This window comes from Gavia stellata, chromosome 6, assembly GCF_030936135.1.
Source record: "Gavia stellata isolate bGavSte3 chromosome 6, bGavSte3.hap2, whole genome shotgun sequence".
Classification (NCBI taxonomy): Eukaryota; Metazoa; Chordata; class Aves; order Gaviiformes; family Gaviidae; genus Gavia; species Gavia stellata.
This window is the reverse complement of record NC_082599.1, coordinates 3,586,091-3,613,143: the sequence shown is the minus strand read 5'-3', so window position 1 is coordinate 3,613,143 and position 27,053 is coordinate 3,586,091. Positions and strand designations below refer to the sequence as shown.

Here is a 27,053-nt window from a genome sequence, read left to right as displayed (position 1 = left end):
ATTGACGGAGCAAGTTGGGGCTCTTCAGTCTGGAAGGGAGCCTCTAGCCATACGACACAATAGAGCTGTACAGAATTATGAATAGCCGAGTGAGTGGGCAGGGATTAACTTTTCCTGGTACAAGATGTAAGAGCCAACACATGAAGCTTGTGGTAAATACGTACAGAACAGGCAAAAAGAGGTGGCACTTCAGGCAGTATACTGTCATTGGGTTGAACACCTTGAGAAAGGATATTGTACATGCAAGATGTTTGCATGGGTGCAAGAGGAGACTAGATAAGCACGTGGACAGCTTTACTCTGGCTTAGTAAATAGATAAAAGTTCAGCTAGCTTGTCATAACTCTGAGCTGAAAATGTCAGAGATTCCAAGAATATTAGCAGGGTGTATCACATACTCTTGCCTTGTTCTTATTCTTTTCAAGGTGTTCAGGTGTGTGCATGTGCATGTGTGTGTGTGCGTGGGATGGGGTTCTTTGCATTTTTGCTCAGGTTTTTTAAGGTTATTTTATTTGTCTGAGTAGCTCATCCTTGCACTTCCCATACAGAAAAAAAATGGAATAAAACTGTGCGTACAAAACACTTAGTTGGGCAGAAGAGTTACAGACAATCATTATAGAACAACACTGGCTTATTTCAGGGGCACGACAATATTCTGAGGAATAATAAATTATTTCCCCTTCCTTTCTGTGGGATATTCATTGCCCTTAGTCACACTCACTTTACCAATTAGCTGCAGAAAAGATACAGAGCCTGGAAGTCACATTGACAATTGGAATAAACCACTCTTAATCCCATCCCTGACCCCAAAACTACAGCACACATCTTGGTGGCTCTCAGGCAGGAACCAATCTCCCTTCCTGCCCATCTTGGTCCCCCAAATCATCTTGGTTGCCCTCTCTGTGAAAGGAGCCACAGTGACACCAGAGACAACACAGGGTGAGATGCGTGGTTGGTGGTTCCAGTGAGAACTGCAGCTGGTTCACCAAAGTCTGTAGATATGACCCAGAATCAGTGTAAGAGGTGTGGGATGAAAGAGCAAAAGAAATTCCCCACAGAAGTACTGCACTACAGTCCTTTCTGTGGTCCTCACTCTCAGCCAGAGAAAAGTCTGCACTTACCTTAAACCACAAAACAGTAGGCTGTGGGGTTCCTTCAATGACTGCCTGAAATTTGGCACGCTCCCCAGAATTCACCTGCACATCCTCTATTGTCACTTGCATATAGGGAGGACCTGGTGAGACACAAGGGTTTGCTGCATGCGCAGTACCACAACTTCATTCATAGTGTGCTGATGTAGGTTGAGTTACTCAAATGGGATTTATAGGACCGGCCATTTAGGATGTAACATTAGCTTAATGTCAAATCAAGAGATATCACAGCAATATTTTTGGGTTTCTTTGATTCTGTGATTCTGTGTGATACTTTTAGGCTTCTTATCTTCATGCTTATATGTTACTTTTTGTTTAATAAACAGTTACTGCTCAAGAAATTGAAATACTTAAAAAAACAGTCATTAGGAGTTCTAACCAAAAGAGAAGACAATGACGATCATGGGATGTGGGAAAGGGAAACAAGATTCTTTCTTACTTGTTGGGGTCTTCTCCTCGGTCTTATACACACAAGTTCTTTCTGTTGTCTCAACATAAACTTCCCTGTGTACGTCCCAGACCACATCCCTTTCTCTTCTGTACCAGTCTCCTGTCTCCGCAGCTGGTGATGTTCTTTCATGAAGCCCAAGAGAAAAGATCATTACATAGTCACATACAACTACAGAGATACAGCATTACACCCTGCCATTGATCTATGCGTTTAACCGCCAGACAAATAATTATTTATTTAAAATGAATACAAGAATAATTTTGTTTTAGGGGAATTAATTTCTCTCCAACCTTTTCTATCCTTCTTGCACAATGCACATGTGAACAGGATTCTAAAAATAAAAACAAACCTACAAGGATCAGTTCATGTCACCACCTGCTTCCTCAACCACAGAGGACTTGCTTTTCTGGCAACAAAGTCTGCCACGTTTGGAAATCTATATATTGAGATGGGTACTTACCTGGTAATAGGAACAGTGCGCTCCTGAGTGCTGTCGTCTCCAGCAGCTGTCTCTTCATGGGAAGGACCAGGGCTGGGCTTTGGCACACTTGGTTCTTCAGCTGGAATCTGCCTTTGTGCTTTGTCTGGCAGCAGAAATAGGGCAAGTTAGACACATCACGTATGACGGCACACCTGAAATCCAGAGCAAACCTTTGGAGCCATCTCTAGTCTGCCTTGTATCAGAATTGAGTCTGTTTGACCTCAGCTGAGTGCAATCACTGAAGCTAAGAGGAGAACTTGGCCCTTTTGAGAAGACCACATGAAGCAAAGGGCTTGAATAACATCAGAGAGACCGAACGGTGGCACTTTGCTGACCGGGCCAAACTAACTTTTCTGTAAGGAAATACACACAAACGAAAACAGGACAGGCAGTCAGTAAGGACAAGAAGGAATAGGATGACTGAAAGGATAGCGTGAGTTCAATACCTCCTTTATAAGAAATAATTTAACTGTGTTTGAGTTCCAGCTCATGACTATGACGAAATCATAGAATCATAGAATCATTTAGGTTGGAAAAGACCCTTCAGATCATCATGTCCAACCATTAACCTAACACTGCCAAGTCCACCACTAAACCATGTCCCTAAGTGCCACGTCTACACGTCTTTTAAATACCTCCAGGGATGCCCAGCGTTAGCTTTGTACGCATGAATGCTTCAGTTAAACTTCGCGTTATGAGAACAGTTCTCGACTCACTGGTGCAATGACAGACAGCATCAGTGAAATAAGTAAGCTTACATGGATGTAAAACTGGTGGTCAAGGCAGGCCCTGGCTGGGGGTACATCTAATACGGAGATAATATGGAGGTGTGATAATATGGAGGACCTGGTGATGTTATGTCAGCATTGGTGCACCTCCACTGGGTTCTTTGAAAATGTCCTCGTACAACTCTAGGTTACACCAGAACAAGGTTTGGCATCTGGGGCTTATAGAAACAAGGAAACAAAAAGATGGTGCAGCTTGATGGCAGTTCAGTTATTGTTCTTCTTTTATTATTGATTATTTTATCAGATATATCTTCAAAATCTGGTTTGATCTTCCACTCCAAAAGTACCTGATTGTCTTTTGATATTGACCATTGGAGTTACCCCATAGGAAAAAGTGCATGATCTCCTTTTTCATCTGAGGAGAAAAGGTTAAATCAAGAGGAAACTTCTCCCCAGCAGGAAGGGCCTTTTTGGGGGGCACTCTAAGGACATTTGGTGCTGGCTGATTTTGGAAAAAAGCAGCAGTTTCTAGAAATCACATAAACCAGCTCTATTGGGATGGAAAACACGGTTAATCAAGGAATTACTGGCAGGGTCAGAGATCCCAGGTTGGTGGGATTGTGCTTTCTATTGCCAGCACTATTGAAATATCTGCCTTCTTTTTATTCAAAGTGTGTGATCACAGGGACAGTATTCAAGTCTCCATCTTATTAAAGTAATTCCCCATACTAATAACACATTTAGTTTTCTCAGATGAAAGGACTGCAAAACCATCTCATTCACTATTCTATTGTCTCTGTAGTTATGACTAAGGAAATAATCTGCTAGTTGATATTTTACTTATGATTTTTGAGTCATCCTGCTTCACCAGAGGATTATTTTCACAGATTATTTCCTACTAGAAAGAAAAAAAGGTTTCAAAGCCCTGTCATTTTTTTATGCAGCTATTTTGGGTCTGATTCCATGAAAAGTTTCTATTCTTGTTAAGTTTTAGACAAGAAAATAGTTTTTTTAAACAGCATCTAGAGTTTGAGGACTGAAGGCTATTTGATATTGTCCTTTTAAGCGGGCGCTGGTGGAGGACAGTTAGTTACTCTGACTTGACACAGAGACAGCTTAGAAAAGTTATTATGGCAGAAGGAGAAGGAAGGGCTGCCGCTTACCCGTGTTTTTTTTTAAAAACAATGCAAAGACAAAAGACTTGTTCTCCTGGCAAGACACAGTCACACACATCATCATTGGTTTTAATCACACGGAAACTATTAAGGAGTCTATTAAGGCTCCAGGACCAGTGGAATGCAGGTGAACCTGATGATCCCAACATCCTAGAAAGTCTCCAGCAGTTGATACAGGGGTGTTAAACACATTTCCAGCTTGTTTATGAGAAACAATAAAAGAAAAACAAACTCTCTTACCCACTCCACCAAATCAAAAAACAAATGACTTCTGTAAACATAAAGGAGGGATCCCACCCCTCCTTCTTCCCCAAAAAAACTGGAAGCAAGTCCAAGGTCAAAAACCCAAACATGGAAAAAATCCCATATCCCTCCATTTTGGCAGGTTAGGAACCAAACTGTACTTCAGACACAGTTTTCAAACACCTCCTGTTTCCAAATAGATCTGCCCCAAAATTGTGTCCAACCTAACCCCAACCCATAGCCCCATGTTTCTCTGGGCCTGAATGTGCTCTTTTAATCTTCAACTACTCAAAACACAACGAAACAGAAAAATTAGGAAAAAAATATCATTATTGGTGTGTTCAATATTCTCATCTCTCTTGACTCCCATGGGACATTTTCCAGATTCACACCAAACCTACCATGCCCTCCAGCAGTTTGGGTTTGGGTACTGGCTTCATGAACTAGCACAGAGGGCTCGGCTGCTGTTTCTGAGTGGTCTGAAGGAATGGACCCAGGAAGGCCAAGGCCACCAGCTCCTCCTCGCATGCCCGGCGGAAGAGTCACCAGCAGTGAAGCTGAGTCCATGAGTTTCTTTAGAGCTGTCTTGATCTCCTTATCAGCACGTTGAAGCGAGGCCTGGACAGAAGTCTCCATCTCTGACTGTGGGGAAGTCATTCCTACAGACAAGAAGAACAGCTTTTCTCTCTTCAGGGTAAAAAGAAAATAGCAGCATCATCCAACCCATGGAAATACTTGCAATCACATCATTTTTCCCTTCTAGAGCAGAGAGCTGATGCAGAAATGCTTATTCCAGCAAGAGGTAATGTAGCTAACACTTAAAATAAGAAGAGCCTTAGAAGGCTTCTAACACTTAAAAGAAGAGCCTTAAGAAGGCACAACACGCTTCGGAAAGATGTATCTCACCAGGTTGAAGACGCTGTGCCACCCTGCACACACACATGGCCTCTTCCCAGACAGTGGAACAAAGGGATCCATCCCCCAACTCAACCCTACGTTGGCTGGTCTGTCAAAAATACCATTATTAAGATCAATGAAATGAACCGGTGCAGTTCAGCGGTGACCCATTGCACTGATACAGACCCTACGTGCAAGGAGGACGTTATTCTTGCAGGGGAGGAGAAGGACTGAGCAGGTAACGGCTCCATCAGTGACTCTGGAGAAGGGCAGGGGAAAGCAGGGAGGGCTGTTCTGCTTCATGAGCCTGTGAGTCTGAGAGGATGGCAGAAAAGCTACTCCCTGCTCTAGAGCAATGTATTTGTCCTTATTTACAATATCTGAGTATTTTTGCTGGCTTTGCACTAGAAGGTAGCTGAGACTTTTAAATTTGTACTGGGTTATGCCCTTGCAAGATACTCTAGAAGCAAAGTCACCTGGTCTGTACAGTAATGCACAGCAGTTGTGTATGGGGAAGCATTATACAAAGGAAGATATAACTCCTGCCTCAAGAAACTCATCGTCTTGAAGGCAGAAAGAAGACAAAAGCTTTCCACACAGAAAAATGGATTTTCAATCATATGTCTTTGCAGAATGGCCACCCAGGAGACACACACCATGGTCTCATCCCCAGTCAGCGCTGGTAGAAGAAGCTAGACTAGGATGGGATCATAGCATGTCAGGAGCTCATCTCGTCCAATTTTCTGCCCAATACACCTTCCACAAATCTTGAAGAGGCACAACAGAGGGACAGACGACATCAAGGGAAACTCTCAAGTAACCATAAAGACAGGAAAATGCATGTCAGGTTAAGACAATTGGTCATGTCCATGATGTGATTGCTTGCCAAGCAAGAGCGCAAACTTGAACCATCATGTGGTTCAGGAGAAAAAAAAAAGAACACTTGCAGACAAACGGCTCTGACTTGTTTAATGTCATTGACACAGGAGCATGTCCTGTAGCCATTTTGATTCTGCTCCTTTCCTATCTTTAAGAAAGTAAATTCCCATGACAGACCTTAGCAGGTAAAGTTGAACGCTGCTTTTAGATCAGCCCCCTTTGAAGACATCTCACTTGATTTTTGTTTTCAATGTCCTCCCCATGGACGTAGTGGTTATGAAATATTTCAGTTCTGGGTTTGTTGATGGAAAAAGCAAGTTTTGCTCACATGATGTCCTAGACTGCCCATCACTGTTCATCAGTACTGGGCTGGGTAGAAGAGCTTTAAATATTTCCCTAGATAAATATTTTGATTCCATGGTGTTCCTGTTGTGATTGCCACCAACTGGTGCAGTCCTACGAGCTGGGCAGCTGCCAACAACTGCCCTGTTTGGAAAGGCATGAAACACACTTAGTATCTCTCAATGAGAATATATATTCATAGATTTTTTTTTATATATATATATATATACACACACAGGTTATATATAACCACACGTCTCCCCCATGCTGCTAATACCACCACTTTCCTCCCAGTTTCCATCCTGTTTAGGGATGTTACACACTATGAGGAACTTCAGTATTTACTGAGGTACATCAAACTAATGTTGCAGTGGTGACGCACCTGTGACGAAGAGCCTGTTTCCCAATTCTAAAATCTCAACCGTGAACATTTCCACCCCACGTGTCCTTCAGCCAATAACCAGGAACACAAGACTGACATGTATTTTGAAGTTCCAATTCAGCCTCAGAGAAGGACCCAAGAGGATGAGCATTGTTGAAAATTATTGACTCCTAGATCTGCGTTGGAAGTTTCCCTAAAAACAGGTTCTTTCACTTCAACGCTTCTGAAACTGTCCGTAAGAAGCTGAGCTAGAGCCATATTCTTGGGTTGCAACCCAGCTCCTGCTGAAGTCGATGGGAAAAGCAGACGAGCTGATGGACTATTGATTGCCATGAACAGAGACGAAAACAGAAACCCAGTGAGTTCAGTGACAGCTGATGGCAAGACATTTATTGATATAAACTCAGTGTCTAACAGCATATCTTGCATTTGATTTTTTTTTGTGTGCTTTTTTTCTTTTTGTATCTCAAGCAAACTGAAGTTTCCAGTTTATTAATACCCATTTACCTGCAGGCATTTTAGTAAAACATTCTTTGTATTAAAATTTTTAATACAGCTGTATGTTTTCATCTACAAGAAATAAACCCCCACACATCTCATTAGTTATCTACATAGTTTAATCACTTACAAGCATAATTTTTAACCTCTAGGAAAATATTTTGAAAGTATACGTAATGAACTTTTCATAAACCTTTCACTTTTTGAACAGAGTTCTGCATAGGATTTAAAAAATTCCTTTCAAATTATTCTCTTTTGCTTCAATTTCAAAAGAAAATGTAAACAGATGTTAATTGCTTTGGGCTAATAAATCGAAGTATAGTGATTTCTTCTATGACCATCTGAACTGCAACCTTTTAGCTTCTTTAGAAAAACCTGAGCATCAGCCACAACAGGAGGAAACCTCCACTTCCCTTTACACATCTTTATTATCTTTTGGATGAATATTGTATTTTTGAAGGCTATCATAGGGCAAATTCTTTTCTCAGCAGTATCTTTGTAAATCCGAATCAAATCCACTTCCCTCTGTGGAATTATTCTAGATTGATACTGGAATAACTGAGATCAGAATCAGGCCCAATAAGAAAGAAATATTTTCAGTTTTGAAAGTATTTCTCTGTTGTATGTCTGTTACGTTCCAAAGTACAGTGCAATATATGAAAAAAGCACTAATATATATCCATCATATTGCTTAATTATAAAACAAACAGTATAAACCAAGGAGATGTTATAAAAAATGGGAGAATAACATAAAAGAGGCTTGATTTTTTTCACCACATGTAATCACTGGAAAAGCATCCTATATCATGAGGGTAGTGCACGTGATATTACACATAACATCCTGTTTAGATATTGAAAGTAAAAGGCTGTGAAATCAATGTGTTCGTTTTAGTCAGCACATGATCAAGGTGCAGCCACAGAAGGAAAAAAATAACGTATTCTTTTCTACAAGCACCTTTTGTGAATTCAATCCCTGTTAGCGGGAATATTGCCCGGAGGACTCCAGAACAAGCTTCACAATTGTACCTAGCTGGGAAACACTGAAACAACATCACACATCAACATTTCCAAGGCAAAAACTCACTCAATCCTCTCCATGCTAGTTAGAAATTCAGCTGTGTCTGAGCAGTGCTGGTTTCCCTGCACCATCTAAATGAAAATATTTTCTATTGCGACAGTACTACACAACTCAGCTGGGACAAGGTGTTGGGGTTTTATCACCCCACATCTCTGTCAGATAGAGAGGACCAGTGCTTGGTCCTACTGAGATCAGTGACAAACTCCAGCTGTCTTCAGCTGGGACCAATATTTGGGCCTGTGAGCTCATTTCTTTCCAGGGCTGAGCAACTTGTTGAAGGTCTGTGCAACATCCATTTTTGGTGAAGCCAACAGGAATGGGCCATGCTCGGTGCATCTTAGCCTTCCCCTCACAACCAATGCTCCCACTGAGCTGCAAAGCTCCAGAGAAACTCAACAAAAGGCAGTACCTCTACAAGACAGCTCGACATACATGGTTACAGTAATACGATGAAATTGCAACTGGCAGTGCTTCCAAGCAGCCCAATACATTTTGAAGACATGTATTTTTCAACCAGGCATTTATGGTAAAGATCTCTTTTCTTTCTTTCTTTCTTTTTTTTTTTAAACTGTCTTTGTGCTCCTGCTACTTTGCTGTAGCTCAGTGGTGAATTCCTCTTAGCACATGTAGGAGACATTATCCCTCAATCTGTTAACACTAATGTTTCACCACTGGCATGTACAGGAGACCAAATATTCTTCCAGTAATATTTATCGACAAAGACCACATTTGTGGTTCTTTATCCGTGTTAGCATTTGATTATAGATGCAGAAGTAATTTTGTGCAGCGCTTTGGTGCACATTAAGTAAATCTATATTTTAAGAGATATGGTTTATAAATCCACTACACTAGAATGCAGAATAATGAAACCTACATCTTTAGACAACTAGGAAGTGGACTTGAAAACAGCAGTCATTTAAAAAAGATGGTCTTTTTTTTACTTAAAGCAGAAGAGAACAATGAAATCCTTGCTTCCTCAAGTCAGCGGGACTTTCACCATTGACTTCAGTCAAATTAGGATTTCAACCAAAGGGTCTGAGCAGCCCTTTGCATCCCTAGTAAATGCAATATTTTCTGTGTGTTTCATTCTGTGGCAGAAGTTTAGTATAATGTAACCAGACTGTGCATGTTGAAAGGTTTATGAAGAAATTTTGGTAGAGCTAATTGGTGTCAAAAGTATACAGCAGAGCCAAAGCAGTGTGAAGCTTCGTGACCTTCGGGCACACACAGTGACAGGAGACTGCTTTAGCTGGAAACAGTCCCCCTATCCTGGGCTGCTGAAAGATGCTGAAAAGCTTAGATACTTTCACCTTCTTGCCACACCATAATTTACAAATTGGCACTTGACATAATTGTTAAGTTCATGGACAGAAATGCACTTAATTCATTTATATTTCTGTCATAGGCAGGAGAATCAAGCTTTTCCTAAACCTACCATCACTGCTCCACTATGGAATGATATATGTTCACCTCGATCAAAGCTTTTAAAATTACAAACTGTTCTGACAGACATGTTCCCTTTAAGACTGGAAAAGCTCGACATTTCGTATTTAAATATATTTTCCTCAAAGGTATTCCCTCGTATATGTTACCTTGTAATCTTTGCCACTAATTCCCCTCACCTACAACAATTTTGACTAGTTTTTTCTAAAACGCTGCTTTCTTTTGTGTTGAAAATTATGCTTGCATCTGCTCAGCTTTGGGAGAGGTCTTCTGTGCTGATGTGCAAGGTAACAGGCTCGCCAACAGTCCCATAGCTGAGGGTTCTCGTGGAAACTTCAGTTTTAAAGCTTGACTGTCCGTTGTCTGCTGAGAGCTGGACTTCGGTGCAGAAAGATGGTTTCACTGTGAAGGAGGGACCAGGAGAAGCTGCTGCTGTTGCTGCGCGCACCCCAGGCGTCACTGACATGCAGGTATCACTCACATGGAAAGAGATGTTTGAGGGGCCCACAGACTGCACACCGGTTACTCTAGATGCTGACATGAACATGCCCCCAGGAACGTGCTCCTCAAACTGGCTGAAAAACCTTTGCCTGGGCTTGGAAACCACAGGTCTCCCCAGATTCAGCAGCACTGGCTTCCCAATCATTGGCTCATTAATCTCTGTCTGGAGCACAGAGATCTCACAGGGTTTCTCTGCCATATGGCTGTGATCATCACACCCGTAGGTCTCACCTTCTTCAGGAACATAATCTTCAAGATCCTCCAAAGTTAATACTTTGCCATTGTGGGTTAAGATTTTGCGGTCCCGGGTGCTAATGTCATCTGTCTGTAGTTCCTCCGGTTCATCAACTATAATGACATTATCCTCTTCTGGAAGGACATCTTGTATTATTTCAGGTACCCCCTCTTCAACAGGCCAAGATACATCTAATTCATCTGCTTCCTCTGTAACCTCTGGACTCACCGGTGAGAACAGAAGTTCGTGCTGGTCTGCAGCAGCTGCCTCAAAACTGAAAATCAAAGGCTCACCTCCGCAGGCAAGCAGCGGGGAAGCGACATCTGACCCGTAGTGAGCACTTGTTTCCTGTGAGAAGCTCTTTCCTTCGGTTCCACAATCCATAAATGAACTATTTCCTAGTTGTTCAGACCCACACGGGGAGCTTCTGTCTTCACTGCTGACTTGAGGTCCTTCCTGCTCGGTTGCGTACGCCAAGGGCTGGATATCAGCTTCAGAGAGACTGTCGTTAGGCAAAGATTTTGGCTGTTCCACCAATTTATTGTTGGAGTTGTTTGTGTTTGGATCATCTTCTGGGGAATGCCTAGGCCTTGAGCTAGGAAAAGTGAATGTTAACACCCCTGAGTCATCTTCTTCTTGCTTTGCTGGGGAAGAGCCTCTTTTCCTTGCAGGTTTTGGTGATTTTTTCACCTTGAATTCAATTATTTCTTCCACTTCAACCCATTTGGGCTTTTTCTCTTCCACCTTGGTCTCTGTGACAACATCTCTAGCTGCTGCTCCTTGCCTGTCCTCTGGTTCTGTGACAAAAAGCATGGGAACAGCAGACTTCGGTGTTGCCTCCTGCTCATGTCTGTGGACAGGCTGCCTGATCTTTGAAACATAAACTGGCTCTGGAGTTGGCTCCGCTCTTGGGGAGCGGGAAGGCGAATGACCTGAAGAAGAACGTGCAGGAGAAACCCTTCCCCTTTGTCTTGGGCTCTTCACCACAGTGGTTATCGTTTCCTCTCTGATGACAGAAAGGGTTGGAATGGAGTTGGCAGGAAGACGAGACTTTTCAGGGAGCCACACTCCATCAGCACATGCCATTGTCGGTCAAGGTGTTACAGTGGGGTTAGTTTTGTGAGCACTCCAGCTTTCGGTGAAGCGTGCCATTTTGGAAGGGATACACACGCAATGCACACACCCACATGCCCATCTCCACTCACTTTCTGATCCAGGGAAAACCTCAGTGCCCTTTCCCCCAGGTGGATCCTAGCTCCATTAACCTCCTTGAGTGCATGAACACACAACGGGTATGTCCAGCTGAGAAATGTTCTTCTGGATGCTGCTATATTTCATGTGCTTATGTTGACCACCTATTATTCTACTTTGGACCCATATAGCAGTTTTACCCAAGGATTTTAAGCACTCAGGAGTTTAACCTTTTGCCGAGTGTCTTTGGCTGAAATCCTGGCTTCATCAAACTCAATGGCAAAATTCCCTTTATTACAGTAGGGTCAGCAGTTTCTTCTTTTTTAATAAATGTAACATATCTCTATTTTTTTTATTAAAGGCTTTGGAGACCAGAGGTCTGCATTTTCACATGCAGAACAGTTACATTAAAAGCTCATTAAGCATTTGGATACCAGGAAAAGAAAGTCAGAACATTTCCTGCAGAAGTCACCTACGCCAAAATGTTGTTGCAGACACAGCCCAATCCTACTACCAGTAATTGACATAGGAGTACCAAAGCAATCTGGGATGCATGATAATAATTTCTCAGCATATTTCCGCTGGCCTTACTTTAGATTTTTTAAGGTATCCAAAGCAGTTGGGACTTCTCAGCATCCCTGTATAAACATACAGCTTGTGTCAATCTTCTGCTCCCATCCCAGGATGAACTTTGACTTTAAACGAGCTACAGATGAAATTGGATCAAATAGCTTTAAAATCCGGGGACAGGAACACCTAAACCCAGACTTCAATGCTCTTAATTTATATGTTTAACATGGAGTTTTTCCTGCAGATTTTTCAGTGGCATTTCTTACATGGAAAAACTTGAAGGTAAAGACAGTGTCTGCTTTGCAAGCACAAGGAAGCTGTTGCTCTACAGTGGAGGTAGCTGGTTTGGTGGCAAAGCTGATTTTGTTTCTGTGTTGAGATTCTGTCTCTACCTCCAAGCAATGGGATAAAAAAAGAACTAATTGAAGGGTAAAGACAATGGCCTGAAGTGAGAAGGAATGGTTATGAATCAAGATAATAGCTTTTTCATGTCTCTCTTTCTCCTCACCAGCCTCTAGTCATGGCCACATAGGGCTGAACGCCAACAGCTCTGCTCTCCAGCCGTCTCTGCTCTGGCTTTTGCACTGAGATACAGAGAAGGGTGGAAGGAGAGACCGTTTCTCCTATTGCATTTGTCTAACTATCATGGAAGACTAACCCTCTTAGACATATAGTAGCCTTTCTCATCCATTGGTCTCATTTTTGAGACTGGTATTGCCTTCTCCTACGGAGATCAGGTTTCTTTCCACCATCAATCTCTCCCTTTGAGGATGCGGTGAAGTCCAGGACTGGATCAGCTACAGTGAGATTTCTTTTCTTCCAGAGCACCCTCTCTGCTACTGCTCATTTCCACTGCTTTACTCTTTCCAAGTTTTCTATAGTTTTTCTATAGAGCTTTAAGGTCTATGCAGAGCCTTCATAATGGCCATGGTGCCTTTCTGGATTATGCAAAACTAAATCCTTTTAAAGACGAGACTGAATGCATGTGTACTTGCAATAGATTTTGCTCTACATTGCAAGGTTAAAATGCTTTTTTGCGTCTGGGATTTGCATATATAGACATTGTTCAATCCCGTCTCTAAATTATCTGTTATTTTCTGCTAGTAGTTTCAAAGCTGCTTCTGTTCCTCGGCTCGCTACACATTAAGGAAAGCTGGCATGTGCCCTCAGAGAGTTGTTCCCAAACTTTACCCCATTGCTATCCCAGTTCCAGCTGAGGTCCACTCTAATAAGTTCATGACCGCATCCACTAGCAAAAGGAGGGGACTTCATGTTGTTCTGAGATCCCACCCATAAATGTGACAACCTCCTTTGGGGCTGCAGCCCTAAATCTAGGAAGCGCTTCTTGAGCTGTCCAAAGCAATAGCCTATGGAATTTGCATGTCAGAAATTTAGAAATCAGCTTAACTGATGCTATTTTGTATTAATTTAAGATTATTTAATCAACCAATATTAATGCTGCTGCTTGCGATTTGGAATCACAGAGGGAAAAGGAGGTCTATTAGCTGACTGAGGAGAGATGTAAAATAAAAGCATCTCTCCAGGTGATTTACGGGCACAGAGATATAGAAAGATGAGATTTACTAAGCTTTAGACATGGTCTGGCTCTGAGTGGTTCCTTCCTGCTCATTACTTTCTTGGGATGTTTCTGAACATGATATAAAAAAAAAATTTCTCTGTTATAGCTACTCCACTGGTATCTGAACCCTGTTCCTTGAGATGGTACAGGCAGAAACATCTTTGTTTTCTGGTCTTTGCAGGGTAAAAAAGTCTAATGACTGGAGATGTTAACTGAAGTGATGTGCTGGAGAGAGAGGGGCAAAGGCAGAACCCTTTCTTGCCTCTCCTGTCTGCTCTTTGCCTGTTCAAATTGGAAGCTGCTAGGAGGGGGGACATGTCTTCTTATAAGCCACTGGCTCCAAATGGGCTAAATGCATGGATCATAACTAATAGTCGCCATAGAAAATAATAAAAGGATAAAAGGTAAGCAATTCTTAACCATATTTTAGCTGTCATTTCACCCATCCTCCTCACCATCTAACAAAAAAGTCAACTTTAACATCATGTCCAAGTCAAAGACTGATTTTAGCAATATTACAACTCTTGAGGGAATGCATTTCCCAAAAATACCCATTGTATAGTCACCTACTACCATTAGGACATTATTTTAATAGCTTGGAGGCGCTCTGAAGGCCTACCACAGAAGGACAATGTCCCCCTTCCAGCACATGAAACTATATTATTAGGTATTTGTTTATGATACTTAAAACCAAGAAGGTACTTTTAAGATTTTAATGGCTGATGAGCTTCTGGTCTGCATATGACTGAGAAAGTACTGCTTTTTGCTGCAATTAATCTTTATATATTATAGACACACAATATAAACCAGGCTCAAAGTATCCAAAAAGCCCAAGTCGTTATCAGGACAACATTTCATGTTAGAAATATAGAGACAGAAGGGGATAAAAATGAGCATATCCCTTCTGCTTCACCATAAAAGGGTTTCCTGAAAAATTTAAAATAGAAAGCCAGAAGAAATCACTGTAAGCTGTGAGATATTTGTTATATTTGTACATTTTTTCAAGTAGCTAGTTCTCAAAGCTGATTTCTTTTCAACATTGCGAGTCAGACTCTACTTTCTTGAGCTCTTGTGCAACTCCGGCAGTATTCAGTGGAATTCTTTCACACTTAATATCATAAAAAACTGACCCAGGCTGTGTCTAACACCAGTGCTGCTATTTTTTAAAAGGGATAATAAGATTTTTTTTCAGGTGCTCACTTTGCATAGCACAGAATACCATGAGATCTGGTGGGATGGGAATGAACACTCTTGCATGGCCAATAAACACAAGCTTGTTATTGGATCATGCATAGGCAGCAAGGCAAACCACAAATGTTACCAAAAAAAAAAAAAATCAGCACTTACATGATGATGGTTTTCTTGGGCACTTTAGTCTCTTGTTCAGTGACTACAAAGAAAACAGTATGAACAGCATGGGGTTAAAGAAAGGCAAAAGCTGAAATGATTAAATTAACTTTGCTCAGTTAATCAAAATAAACCGGAGTGAAAAAAACCAACGGTACCATCCCATCCATGCTTTCTGTGGTTATTTCCAGCATCATCTTTAGTGTTTCTGACCAAGAATGAGAATGCAGAGTGCTCTCTGAACAGTGAATGATTTAGCTTTGAAATTAAATATATTGTGGAGAACAATATTGCAAAATCTGTTTATCCTACCATAAGATTCTGACATTTTGTTTGGCAGGTCAATCCTAGAAAACAAGGTCCTTTTTATTATTTTTTTTTTTTCCTATAATAAGGTAGTGATGGTGTGAGAAACCTGAAAAAGCCTTCATCTGGAAAATCCTGATATTCTTTAAACTGTGATTTCACTTAATAGAAAAAGAATTTCCCCAAACACTGAACAGTTTCCAAGCTTTTGTGGACTAGGTACAAAATCCAAGCTGATAACAATGAAAACTAAAATCATTATCATCAGTCCAGAAAAACCAGGATCAAAAAAAACCCCCTAGGAAACCCAGGGGAGCCCTGTAATACACCTATGTCTACTCCATCTCTTTTTTGCTATAATTTGCAATTTTTCCTGACCCTTGTCCCATAACAAACTAGAAACTGTTGATGCATATCAAGATCAAAAGAAAAGTAATGATTTAATGATTTTGCAAATATTTCCTAAAATTAACATTTTTAAAAATAAGAAGGATACCATTTGAAGAGCTAATAGAGATTTCTGGCAGGTTCCCATCCTATCTGCTGGGATAAAATTAAGACACTGTACGAACCAAACTATTTTGAACACACTCTGAACTGCTGACCCTATTCGAGATCTAGAAAAAACAACAGCGAGCCCCACTTTTTATTTAATAAACTAGTAAAGTTTCTGAAAACACCATAATTTAATCTCAAAGTAATTTGTCCAGCAATTGGTTTGCAATCTTCCAGCCAGCCTATAATAAATAAGCTCTGGTAATTTTCAATTGGTACCATTGAAAGTGAACAGCAACTTAAAAATATATCTATAAAACCACGAACAGTTCTTGCCCAGGGAACTTGTAGTGTCTGTATTATTTGTTAAATAACTTATGATTAGTGCTGATGTTTTCAATAGTGTCCCAAAACTGCACTGATTGAAAATTAAAAAGACATTTACAATATTAGATGGAATAGTTTAACCTAATTTTCCTTCCACTTAATTTCCAAGGGCTCTCTTCTGCCGCTAGGTAAAACAACAAATCCCACCATAATGAAAAAGAATTTTGTGCAAATGTTGATGTTAATATCTGACCTAGAGCTCTGTTTTCTCTGCAGAGCCTTGTCTCATTTATGCGTGTAAAAAACTGGAATAATTTCCAACAGAGTCAAAGGACTTACTGCAGAATTAGGAGGGTTTAAACAAAATCTGTTTGGAAATTAGAGTTTATAGCTTACTGGGTAAATAAAGTGCAAAATTCCTTTCAAATGTCTGTCTCTGAACACAATTACAATATAATCATTTATCTATCCTTAGTCAATATTTTTTAAATCATTCAAAACCTTTTTTAAATGGTAGAATGATAATTATATAATGATGGAAGATGAACTGAGTGCTCGAACAATTTACTGCACCCAGGCTAGAAATTTTCGCTGAATTTTTAAACCCTTAAACCCTTGATAGAACGAGAGGAAATGGCCTCAAGTTGCATCAGGGGAGTTTAGACTGGATATTAGGAAAAATTTCTTTACTGAGAGAGTGGTGAAGCACTGGAACAGGCTGCCCAGGGAGGTGGTGGAGTCACCATCCCGGGAGGTGTTTAAGGAACGTGTGGACATGGCATTGCAGGACATGGTTTAGTGGCATGGTGGTGTTGGGATGATGGTTGGACTTGATGATCTTACAGGTCTTTTCCAAACTTAGTGATTCTGTGACTCTGTGATCAATATTGTGCAATTTTTACACAACTTTTAGAAAATCTCATCAAATAATATCATGAGATTAATCCATAAGCAGCAAGAGTATCAGTTCTGATGTAAATAGGCATTAATTAATTTGATTACACACCTAAACATAGATGTTTTATACAGTTATTTTAACAACTGTTTTGATATGATAGTTAAATATGTATTTAATGAAGTTTTCCAATATCTGTAAGAGGAAGTCTCTTTAATGTTTACTCTATTAATGTCTGTTCTTGCAGTCCTCCCAAATGACATCGATGGCAATATTTCTATATGTAGCAGATGTCAAAGGGATTCAGTATTCAAAAGTTCAGCAGGCCTGGGATGAGAAAGCTGTAAATGGCATATAGTACATGGGTCCTGACGACTTGCAGTTTAGTGCATGACAGATCAGTTTTATATGTGCTATCCGAGGTGTGAGGGAGGATTTAAGTAATCCTATACGAAGGATAGAACCACATGAAAGTAGGATGAGAGAATTTGGGTTTCTTTTTTTTTTTTTTCCCCGAGAGGAAAATATTCTGCATCCGTTTTAGCACCGGATTTATCATTTCAACTTGTTCAATAGCATTTTAGGAAAAGAGCTTTGCAAAGCAGGAGCCCCTGATAAGCAGGTTAAAAGCTGTAAGCATTAGGATCAGCCAGTGCTTCTATAGGACTAGACTCCTCTTTGGTTAATACACTAAATCATTGACTTACAAGTGGTGAAACATTTAGGGTAAGTCAGTTCTTGTTGCTCTGTGTGGATGAAAGGTAGTTTATGGCCTTTATTACAAACCTTAAGTCTGTTTTCTCCACTCACAGAAGCACAAACCTATTTTTCCTGCACAGTACATGCTGCTGGCATAAACCACAGGAGCACTGCTCTGCTTTCACCCCTCTTCTGCTACGATTCGGAGATTAATCTGCGACAGGGGATGCACAAATCTGACATGAACTGCTAAAGCTAATCTTAAAATGATCAATTCATGGACATAACAGCGTTTCCTAAATTGTGTGAATGAAATGCAAGTTCTTTGCGCTCTCTCTGAAAAAAAAGGCTCCACTCCTGCAGTGACTGAGATGGTTGGAAAGGCAGATTGTGCTCGCTTGAATTTGCACTGGAAACCACATGACCAGCCCAAAAATGAGACTAACCTATGATGACAACAGGATAAAAATAATAAGATAAATATCCTAACCACCCCCCCCCACCAGGGAGCTTTAAAAATGTCAGGGGGACAAGCTCCTATGCCCTATTTCTTCAGTAAAAGGGCAGCACTAAGAGATTTAATGCTCCTCTGCGTTTTAAAGCAATCTTCCGTTTGAGAGCCTCAGAATATTTAGCTTTTCCCTGCAAGGTGGGTATTACCAAACAAGGTAACTAAATAACTTGCCCAAAGCTCTGGATCTATGGCAAGACTATGAAGAGCTTCCCGTTGCCTGGCTGTAACTGCACTGGGTGTTTTTCTCTATGGTTTTGCTTATTTCCACTTGTGTAGCCGATTCCTTCCCCTACTATCAACCGTTTCATTATACGTCCTGGAGCTGTCTGCCCAGGTGAGAATGCAACACCTTTCAAAAACACTGGGCTTTGTCTTCCTTGAAAAATGAGCAAGTTAGTGAGCCTAGGATGAATGAATCGCAATAGTAACATGTTAAAAAGGGATGCCAGAGCACATCAGCCCAGATCTGCCGTGTCTAGGTTAAGCAGCAAGGTGCAAAGCAGACAGTCAACCTGAAGTCAGAGAGAAGGATCTTCTTTCAGTTACACTTTTTTTTTTTTTTTAAGTGTCTAACATTCTTCCAATACCCACAGAAAAAGGATTTTTAAAGCAACTCTCCATTGACTTCAGTGCAGCGACCAGGTGTAGCTGAAGGCAGAACTCAGCGTTTCAGGCTTGCAGCCCAAGCTGTGGCTGCTCACAAGGGGACCCCTTAGTCCAGTGGTTTCCATCCTATTTGGATTTGGTCCTTCCAATGGATCAGCAAATCTCCATACATTTAAACCTAATGACAAGAAGTTTGGTTTCGAGACCCACGGTGTTGGACTGTGGACCATCACTGACTGCAGGTCAGGGCTCGTAAACCACTGTACTAATGGTATCCCAAATTGTGACAGTAGGTTTGGTTCAGTATGATAAACAGTATAGAAAGGCAGGAGGATAAAAACTAAAATAGTTGCAACTAAAGCCCCTGGGTGCCTCAGGAGACTCTGACAATAGTAATTTCTCAGAACCAACGATAAATCAGGTAAAACTTAGACCCACCATGCAGGTGAGCTAGGAAACAGACAGTATCTATTTTCCGTTGTAATACTACCACACAGCAGTAATGTTGTCCTCTTGGTGAAGTTACAAATAATCCCATTTTCACAAATAGAAAGGATTGTAAGGATGGAAAGAGAAAGCCTTCATGAGATCCATCCGTCCTCCAGTTCTTTGCCAGATGAACCTGATTTTTCCATAGGTAGATCAAGGCTGGTTATTGATTCTCAAGAAAGCAACGAATTCCCTCCTCAGTCAAGTGCGTTATGCCAAATGCACCCCTGATGCGATTCTGCTCAGGACAATCCTCTTGCTCCATGGATGAGCCTGCTCTTTGCTCCATTGGCCTGAAGCAGCTCTCTCTCTGTTTCTGCCTGGAGGTGACTCAGGGATCTATTTCCTTCCCTATTACCAAGTTCAAGCAATTGCACATCATGGATCAAAAGCTATTTCATAACATTTCTGAAGCTTCCAGGCAAACTCCAATTATATTTCTTCAACCAAGCTCATGAAATTTTTTATTTATGACTGCAGGAATAACAGCACATGAGTAATTCAGGGCTGAACATGCACATTTGCAATCCCAAGAGCTGAATAATGCTCCTACCGCTGTTTTACAGCCCTTGTTTGTTTTTATAACATCTTCTGCCTTGATACAAGAGAACTTCATCAAGATATGCTGTCCTAACAGTGATTTGTTTGTGTTCCTCTACATCCTGCATACAATTTATTCTTCTCTCTTTAGGGCATAGCAAGGACAAAGCATTCAAGTACTTCAAGGTTTATCCTGCTGAAAAAAATTATAGTGTTGCTATACTACTAACACCATTCTCCCTGTAATGCTTTTGAGTGATTTGATGGTACTCTGGGAAAGGACTGCAAGGAGAGCAAGCATAAAAACAAGGCAAGCAAGTACATAGGTCAGGATACTGATCTTAATAGCCTATTGTGTCTGAATCCTCTTAATGTAATAACACAACATTAGTGTCTACAGAGGACTGGCCCAAAGGTCCATCCAGACCAGGACCCTGTCTCAGACAGGGCCAATAGCTGGGGCCTATGGAGAATGATGAAAAAACTACGAGTGAAGTACCATTTTCCCTGAGTATTTCTCTAGACTCCAGTCATTTGCTGCTCAGCAGCTTCTTGAGTCAGAATGCCTTCGTATTTGATGGCTCTCACTTGAATGTTGATAATAACAATTATCTCCTGTCAAAAGCACACTTGAACCCCTGTTATGATCACAAGATAATGTGAAAACACTGAAGATGAGGAAAGAAGGTCCTACAGCTTTTGGCAAACCTCTGGCTTTTGTTGGCCATGTCTCCACTAAACACCTCTGGGACACCTCTCTGACGCCAAGGTTCACTGCCATGGAATGACCTATGCCTATCTTAGTCATCTCTCTTACCCTCCAAAACAGTAAACTATCTATTATAAATGGTCCCTTGGCTATATTATCTCCTGAACTGTTGCTGGGAACTGTTTGAGAGAGATAGCGATGCCTGGCCCATGCTCAGCCAGCCAAGGACACACTTCTAAGATGTACAAAGAACTAGTTTCCTACACCAGGAAATGTTCCTTACGCAGATGTAGCCACTGACCTAAACTCAGTTGTGATGGGTTTATAGCAAGCCTGCCTAAGACAGCGCTTGTGGAAACCCCTTTGATAAGAAGGTAACTTTATGCAGTCACATCCTAAAGGTGTTGAGAAAGGATGTGGTTTTGGATGCGTGTAGACTCAGTCCATATCACCCTACCAATTCAGGTGAAACATGCCGAAAAAATCTGGAATAGACTCTCTGACTATGTGGTGTATAATACCTGAACTGTCCTAGATAATGGATGAACTAATATTGTTCAGAATATACTGCTTTTAGTTCTGCTTTCTCAGTCATTCCAGATGGTCTTCAGTGGTATTTCAGAAACGATCACAATACGCCTGAAGCCTTACTTACTGGCCCCTGGTAGGTAACTCATGTTCTGCCAGGCTGACACACATTTTCAAGTATTCCAACAGGAATAGAAACATTTTTCTTGCACTAGTGGTGGTGTGACATACCCTTCATTTGCTCCTCCTTTTTCATATAATGCATTTATGAGCATTGTATGATGAAGTTGATTTGCCAGGTTTGCAAATCAACAGATGGTGATGGGTATAGAGCTGAGCTGCAGTATACCCATGCACATCTTGATAGACATACAGATACGTGTAGACCAACAATCAACATGGATAAGATGGCAAATATAGTCGATCCTCAGTGAGATGGTTTTAGAGTAATTCACTGACGTACTTACAGAGCTGGTCAAGGATCATACCTTCTATGGTAATGGCTTGGTCTCCTCTCCTCTCCTGCGTCAGGGCTGCAGCACTGTGATGGTAAAGTTCTGCTCCACTTTTTGCAGACCCTAATCTGTTCGCCAGCTAAAGAGAATCATGCAGTACCGAATGAAACGCAGGATGTTTTTGTATAATAAAACCTTCCTATACTACATTACAAATTCACTGCAATTACTTGACAACAGAAATGGGTGAGTTTGTATGAATACATTGCAGCTCAGTGGAGTTCATGATAATGCTTTATTACAAATGCCTTGCACAGATGAGTTACAGCACATCAGCTAACTTAGTTATTTGCAGTTTGCTCTGCAGCCTGTGACTTGGTCCTGAGCTTTTTGTCTCTACCAACAGGCACAGATTCCTGCTGTGTGGTGTTTAAGTGGAGGTTAAAGAGGTTTTTTTGTTTATCATCCATTAATCAACTGAGTCTTAATCAGCCAAGGGAATACTGGACCTTGGGATCTTACCTAATGGCAAATGCAAGGTAATGTCATTTTGCTAAAATCCTTGAAGAAGTCTTTAGATTGTGTCAAACTTCCTAAAAGTTTCTGTGGAATAACTGTGATGTTGCTGTGGGCTGGGTCGTTTACCAGATGTCACCTGACCCATGCTAAAGTCAACTGTTTTTATTGTTGAGGCCTGAGAGCTTATTACTACTTTATTACAATGAATGCATGGACTATGACTAATTTTTAGAAAATATTGTACAGCACATTTATTTTAATTTATTAGATACTTCCATGCATGCTTGCTAAATAAACAGGAAGGTCAGTGGTTTACACTTCTGTTTAGACTCAATTTCTTTCTTTTGGCTTTGGATGGTTTCGTTGCAGTGGCATGAATCCGTTCTATTTTAAAGACAGTCCAGAAACAAAACCTCATGTCAAAATGGTCCTAACCTTTGTAAGAGGTACCTCTAGAGATCTGGATCTGAATTTAAGCTACAGAACAAGCTTACTCTATTACTGTTTGAACCACCAAACTCTCAGATTGGAATATTCTGAAGCTTTTGGATGTTCACAATCCAGATCTAGTTCAGAAGAACCTGACTTAGATAAATTTTTTTGATAGGGCTGGTGGCAGCAATTACTCAGCCACTATTCTCATGCAATGGATCTCTCCCACTAAAATGAATTCTTCTACCTACATCACATCAAGCAGCAGATCTTTAAATCTCTCCGAACTTACCTCACATTCATAGTGTCCCATATCTTCATTGGAAGGGTTCTTGACCACCAGGACTATTATGCCACTTCGTGGTTCACTGAAAGTCTGGTATTTACTTGTGTCCTTCAACAGTACACCATCTTTGTACCACCTGCATGTGGAAAACACTGAGTATAAGCCAGGAAAAAAATACACAGTGTCAAGAAGGCCCCAGCTCACTGATCCATCTATCATCAGAGCCGTGGGCAAACAACTTGAGAGTCAATCATTAGACAGAAGTTTGGATCCTGGGAGACACGTCTACAGGTGGGTAGATTACACGTGGATACCGAACTGCACAGGTTTATGAGATGCTTTTCAAGAAATCTCATCAGCCAATGCAGAGAAAAGGGCTTCTAATAATGCAAAACTATGCTGAGCTTTTTGTCTGAATGCCCCAGACTGGTTGCTGATAAAATAAATTGAAGTGTAAGGCAGGGAGTATAAAGAAATGATAAAATGTTGTCAGGGCATTAGGTCTGACACAGTCCTATGTCAGGGATTATCTGTGGGTATTTCTTTTCAGATGCTAGCTAGAATAAATTGCTGAGAATCTCAGGAATGTTGGGTTCAGGAAGAGTCAGCATTGGGTTAAGGATGGGGTTAAGGTGGAAGACACAGAGAAGGAAGGGTCATAACCTTAAAAGAAAGGGCAGGAGACTCTTCTAACCATGCAAAATGGGAAAACAGGATTTGTTATAGTGTGACTTGAAGAACTGACCTGATTTGAGGCCTAGGTGCTCCTTCGATAGTACAGGTAAACTGAGCATCTTCACCCTCAACAAAATAAGCATTTCTAACCTTGTTCACAAACCGTGGTGGCACTGCAAAACAAGGGTAAATGTAGCTAGTGGCTGGAAACGAAGGATGTGTCCCTGACCAGATAATTCTCATGATGTCTGCACACAAGACACTAAAGACCAAATTTTTTGACCTAAGAATAATTGACTACCCCTTTTAAACAATGCATCTGTGCAGAACTTTACCTTGAACAAGGATCTTTCCTAAGGTACTGGCATTTCCAGCAGGACTGGAAGCAAAGCACATGTACTGTCCTGAGTCAACACCGGTTAGGTTGTCCAAGATCAATGTGCAGGAACCATCAGGATCTTCTATTATGATGTGATGGGGATCCACCTCCACAGGCTTTCCATCTTAAAGATAAAGGGGAAAAAGGTCTTTACAAAGAGTTTAGCATCAGTTATGTTTTCTCCTGGGGAACTTCATCCAGCTTTTCAGCTTGAGAGGACTGAGAGCTGTATTTGCTTTACTGCAGCTGATGGTGGTAGTTGAGGAATGAGCTCTTCGTCTTCCTCCAGCTCTCTACAAAACATCCTCTGGGCAAAGCACTCTTGAGGGACCTCATACATCACCAATCCTCATTTAAAAGTGAAATTCTCCCAGAGTATGTGCTGTGCAGTTATATCTCTGATTTGCTAGCCAAAGGAACACCTCCAAAGTGACTAAACATGCAGAACAGATCTTCACAAGGTGTGAACTTAGAGCAAAGCTGTTTCTTCATCAATACAGTAATGCTGGGGAAAAGAGTATGCCCACACAGCTGTGCCTGTCATATGACATGGAACCATCTGAGCTAGTTCAAACAGGTTGTTCATTTCCTAGAAGTTGTCTAACCACCACAAGATGTGGATTCATACGGGCTAATAGGAAAACCTAAAAAGCAGGTTATATTAGCTCACAGGAAGATCTGTGTTACTTGGGTTGTTTAGTAGCTAACTTTAAGACTAGATTTGGGTATCTCTAGGTGGTCTAGATTACCCACTAACCTATTAGCACAAAGCAATATAGATGGAGAACAAATTCGGAGGATGCAATACATGACTTGCTGCTCATACCTTTGTACCAGCTGACAGATGGCTTGGGAGCTCCCGTAACTTTGCAAGCCAGCTTGACTGTCTCTCCCAGCTCAGCTGTACAGTCCGCCAGTAGTTCTTCAAAGTCTGGAGGTACTGAAACATCAGAAGAAGCATGTTAGTCTGGAGGAGGGGAGGCCTCTGTCCATGGGATGGCTGCTGCAAAGTAAGATAAGAATAGGTATAATTTTTGCAAATCTGCGAGGTTCAGAAAGGAAAGCTGAACAGGAAATTTTAGCAGCTAATGACTTTCCAGGTGACATGCTGTCCTTGCTTAGCTGAGACTCAATTCAGTCTGTCAAGCGTCTGTTCTTGGCTGTAAAGATGGGCCATAAAAAAAATGGGATTTGTTGCTGGAAGTACTTTAGGCCATGATTTTAATAAGCACATCCATTATTCAGACACCACACAGCTGTCACAGTTAAGATAATTCCCCAATTAAAATGCACCCTTGATATCCAAACTAGTATTCTGTTTGCCTCCATACAATAAAATCTATGCTTTGTTAAGGGACTTTTATTCTAACTTATTACTGCCATATGAAACTATGCAAAACTGTTGTGATAGTCTTCCTCATTAGAACACCTCACTAAAAACATAAAAACAAAATGCCCAGACTTGTTTTCAGTGTGTATACACTAAACCCACCTCTGTTCTGGCATTTTAAGATGCCAAATTTCCTTACGCTGTAAAGGACACAATTTCTAGCTTTTACCTGGACAATAAAGATCTGATATCCCTGCTGATAAATTTTGTGGATAGAACATTGGTGGAATCTCAAATGACAGCGAGGATGAAGCAGCCTGAATGACAAGATAAAAATCCGAAGCAAACCCATGGGTCCAGATAGAGCGATGTGAGCCAGAAGTGGAGTGGAGGATTCAGTACCCAGCAAAGTCACAGGGGGCTTTATACTGGTACAAATAGGACTCTGGGTCAGGTCCTGAGACTACTTTTCCCACTGGAGTGTGATGCTCTTCGTGCAGTGGGCCAGGGCCTTTGTCACCAAATTCTGTGGTCATCTACCCTTCTGCAATCCCTGCCAGATCAAATACATCTCTAGTGCCAACTCTGCAATATATGTGGTTTAGAAGTTTCAGTAATGTGTTTCTCTTCTGCAGTGATGCACATTTTCTGAGCTATTTTGCTGGAAAACAACATCCTCTGCCTATTGACAAAAATGTATGAATATGAAGACAAGGAGCTGAGCAACCCCTTCATTCTCTGACTCTCATCCTCCATCAAAGGCAACCCACGTCAGTTGAAACAGCCACGGATAGCCAGCTCTTCTCAGCTCATCAGCCTGTGTTTTCCATACTTGGGTTACAGACATTGAAGAGAAATTAGAAAGTTACTCATCTGCTCTGCTATTGATTAAAAACCTATAGAGGTCCTGTGGGACCTCTGTCATGTAAACTTAATCACTTCAGTGACATACAGTCTTGGCTCCCTTGATGGTAAATGGAGAGAGTCAAACACTGCTGTCCCATCCTGATAAAGATGTCTTCCCCAGCTCAGGTGGAGGTCCTAACACTGCTGTAATCATTCCAGTTAAAGCTTATTGTGTGCTGTCAAGTCATGTAAGTTGTTATTTACAGCAGTCTGCGATGTGACTAAAGGAAAACCTCTAACCCTAGTTCAGTTTAAGAGGTGGCAAATGGCCTTAGATGGTTTCTCTCCTTCTTTGGCTAATCTTCCTGAATCAGGGAGACCACCCAAGAAAAAACTAGGAGGTTTGGGCTATCTCGGGCCATACTCACTCCAGACAGGCTCGCTGATCCTCTGCTGTATGCCACAGATCTCCTTCACCCAGGAGTTCTTGATATTCACTGTACGTGCCTGAAGGAGGTACTTGCGAACCAAGTCTTCCCGTTCGTGCCAGATCTCAAACGCCCGGTCATCCCCTTCCACAAGGTCGTTCACATCTATGTTGTTCAGCTGTGTGATGGAAGGAGGATGAGGAAGTCAACACACATCTTATGTTCTTAAAACTGAATTTCAGCCAGTACCTTTCCCACAACTGAAATCCCAGTTTAGGACAGTTCAGATCTGGACCTAGCCTTTGCGAACCAGAACCATCTTCAACCAAGGTCTGAAATGGAAACAACTATAAAACACCAGCGAGTCTCCTGCTACCAGTGTGTACCCTCTTCAGTGGACATGAGTTATGCCATTCCCATTAAAGC

General features: G+C 41.2%; 1 protein-coding gene across 1 annotated transcript in view; it reads right to left on the bottom strand.

Moving 5' to 3' along the window:
* The window catches only part of OBSCN (obscurin, cytoskeletal calmodulin and titin-interacting RhoGEF), a 194,316-nt gene that overhangs the window by 23,790 nt on the left and 143,473 nt on the right, over window positions 1-27,053 (bottom strand). Inside the window, 11 exon segments of the mRNA XM_059818275.1 lie at window positions 1,120-1,232; window positions 1,589-1,722; window positions 2,061-2,184; window positions 4,629-4,697; window positions 4,740-4,886; window positions 21,766-21,871; window positions 22,976-23,105; window positions 23,715-23,817; window positions 23,980-24,147; window positions 24,850-24,963; window positions 26,628-26,805. Coding sequence (XP_059674258.1) covers window positions 1,120-1,232; window positions 1,589-1,722; window positions 2,061-2,184; window positions 4,629-4,697; window positions 4,740-4,886; window positions 21,766-21,871; window positions 22,976-23,105; window positions 23,715-23,817; window positions 23,980-24,147; window positions 24,850-24,963; window positions 26,628-26,805 — 1,386 coding nt within the window.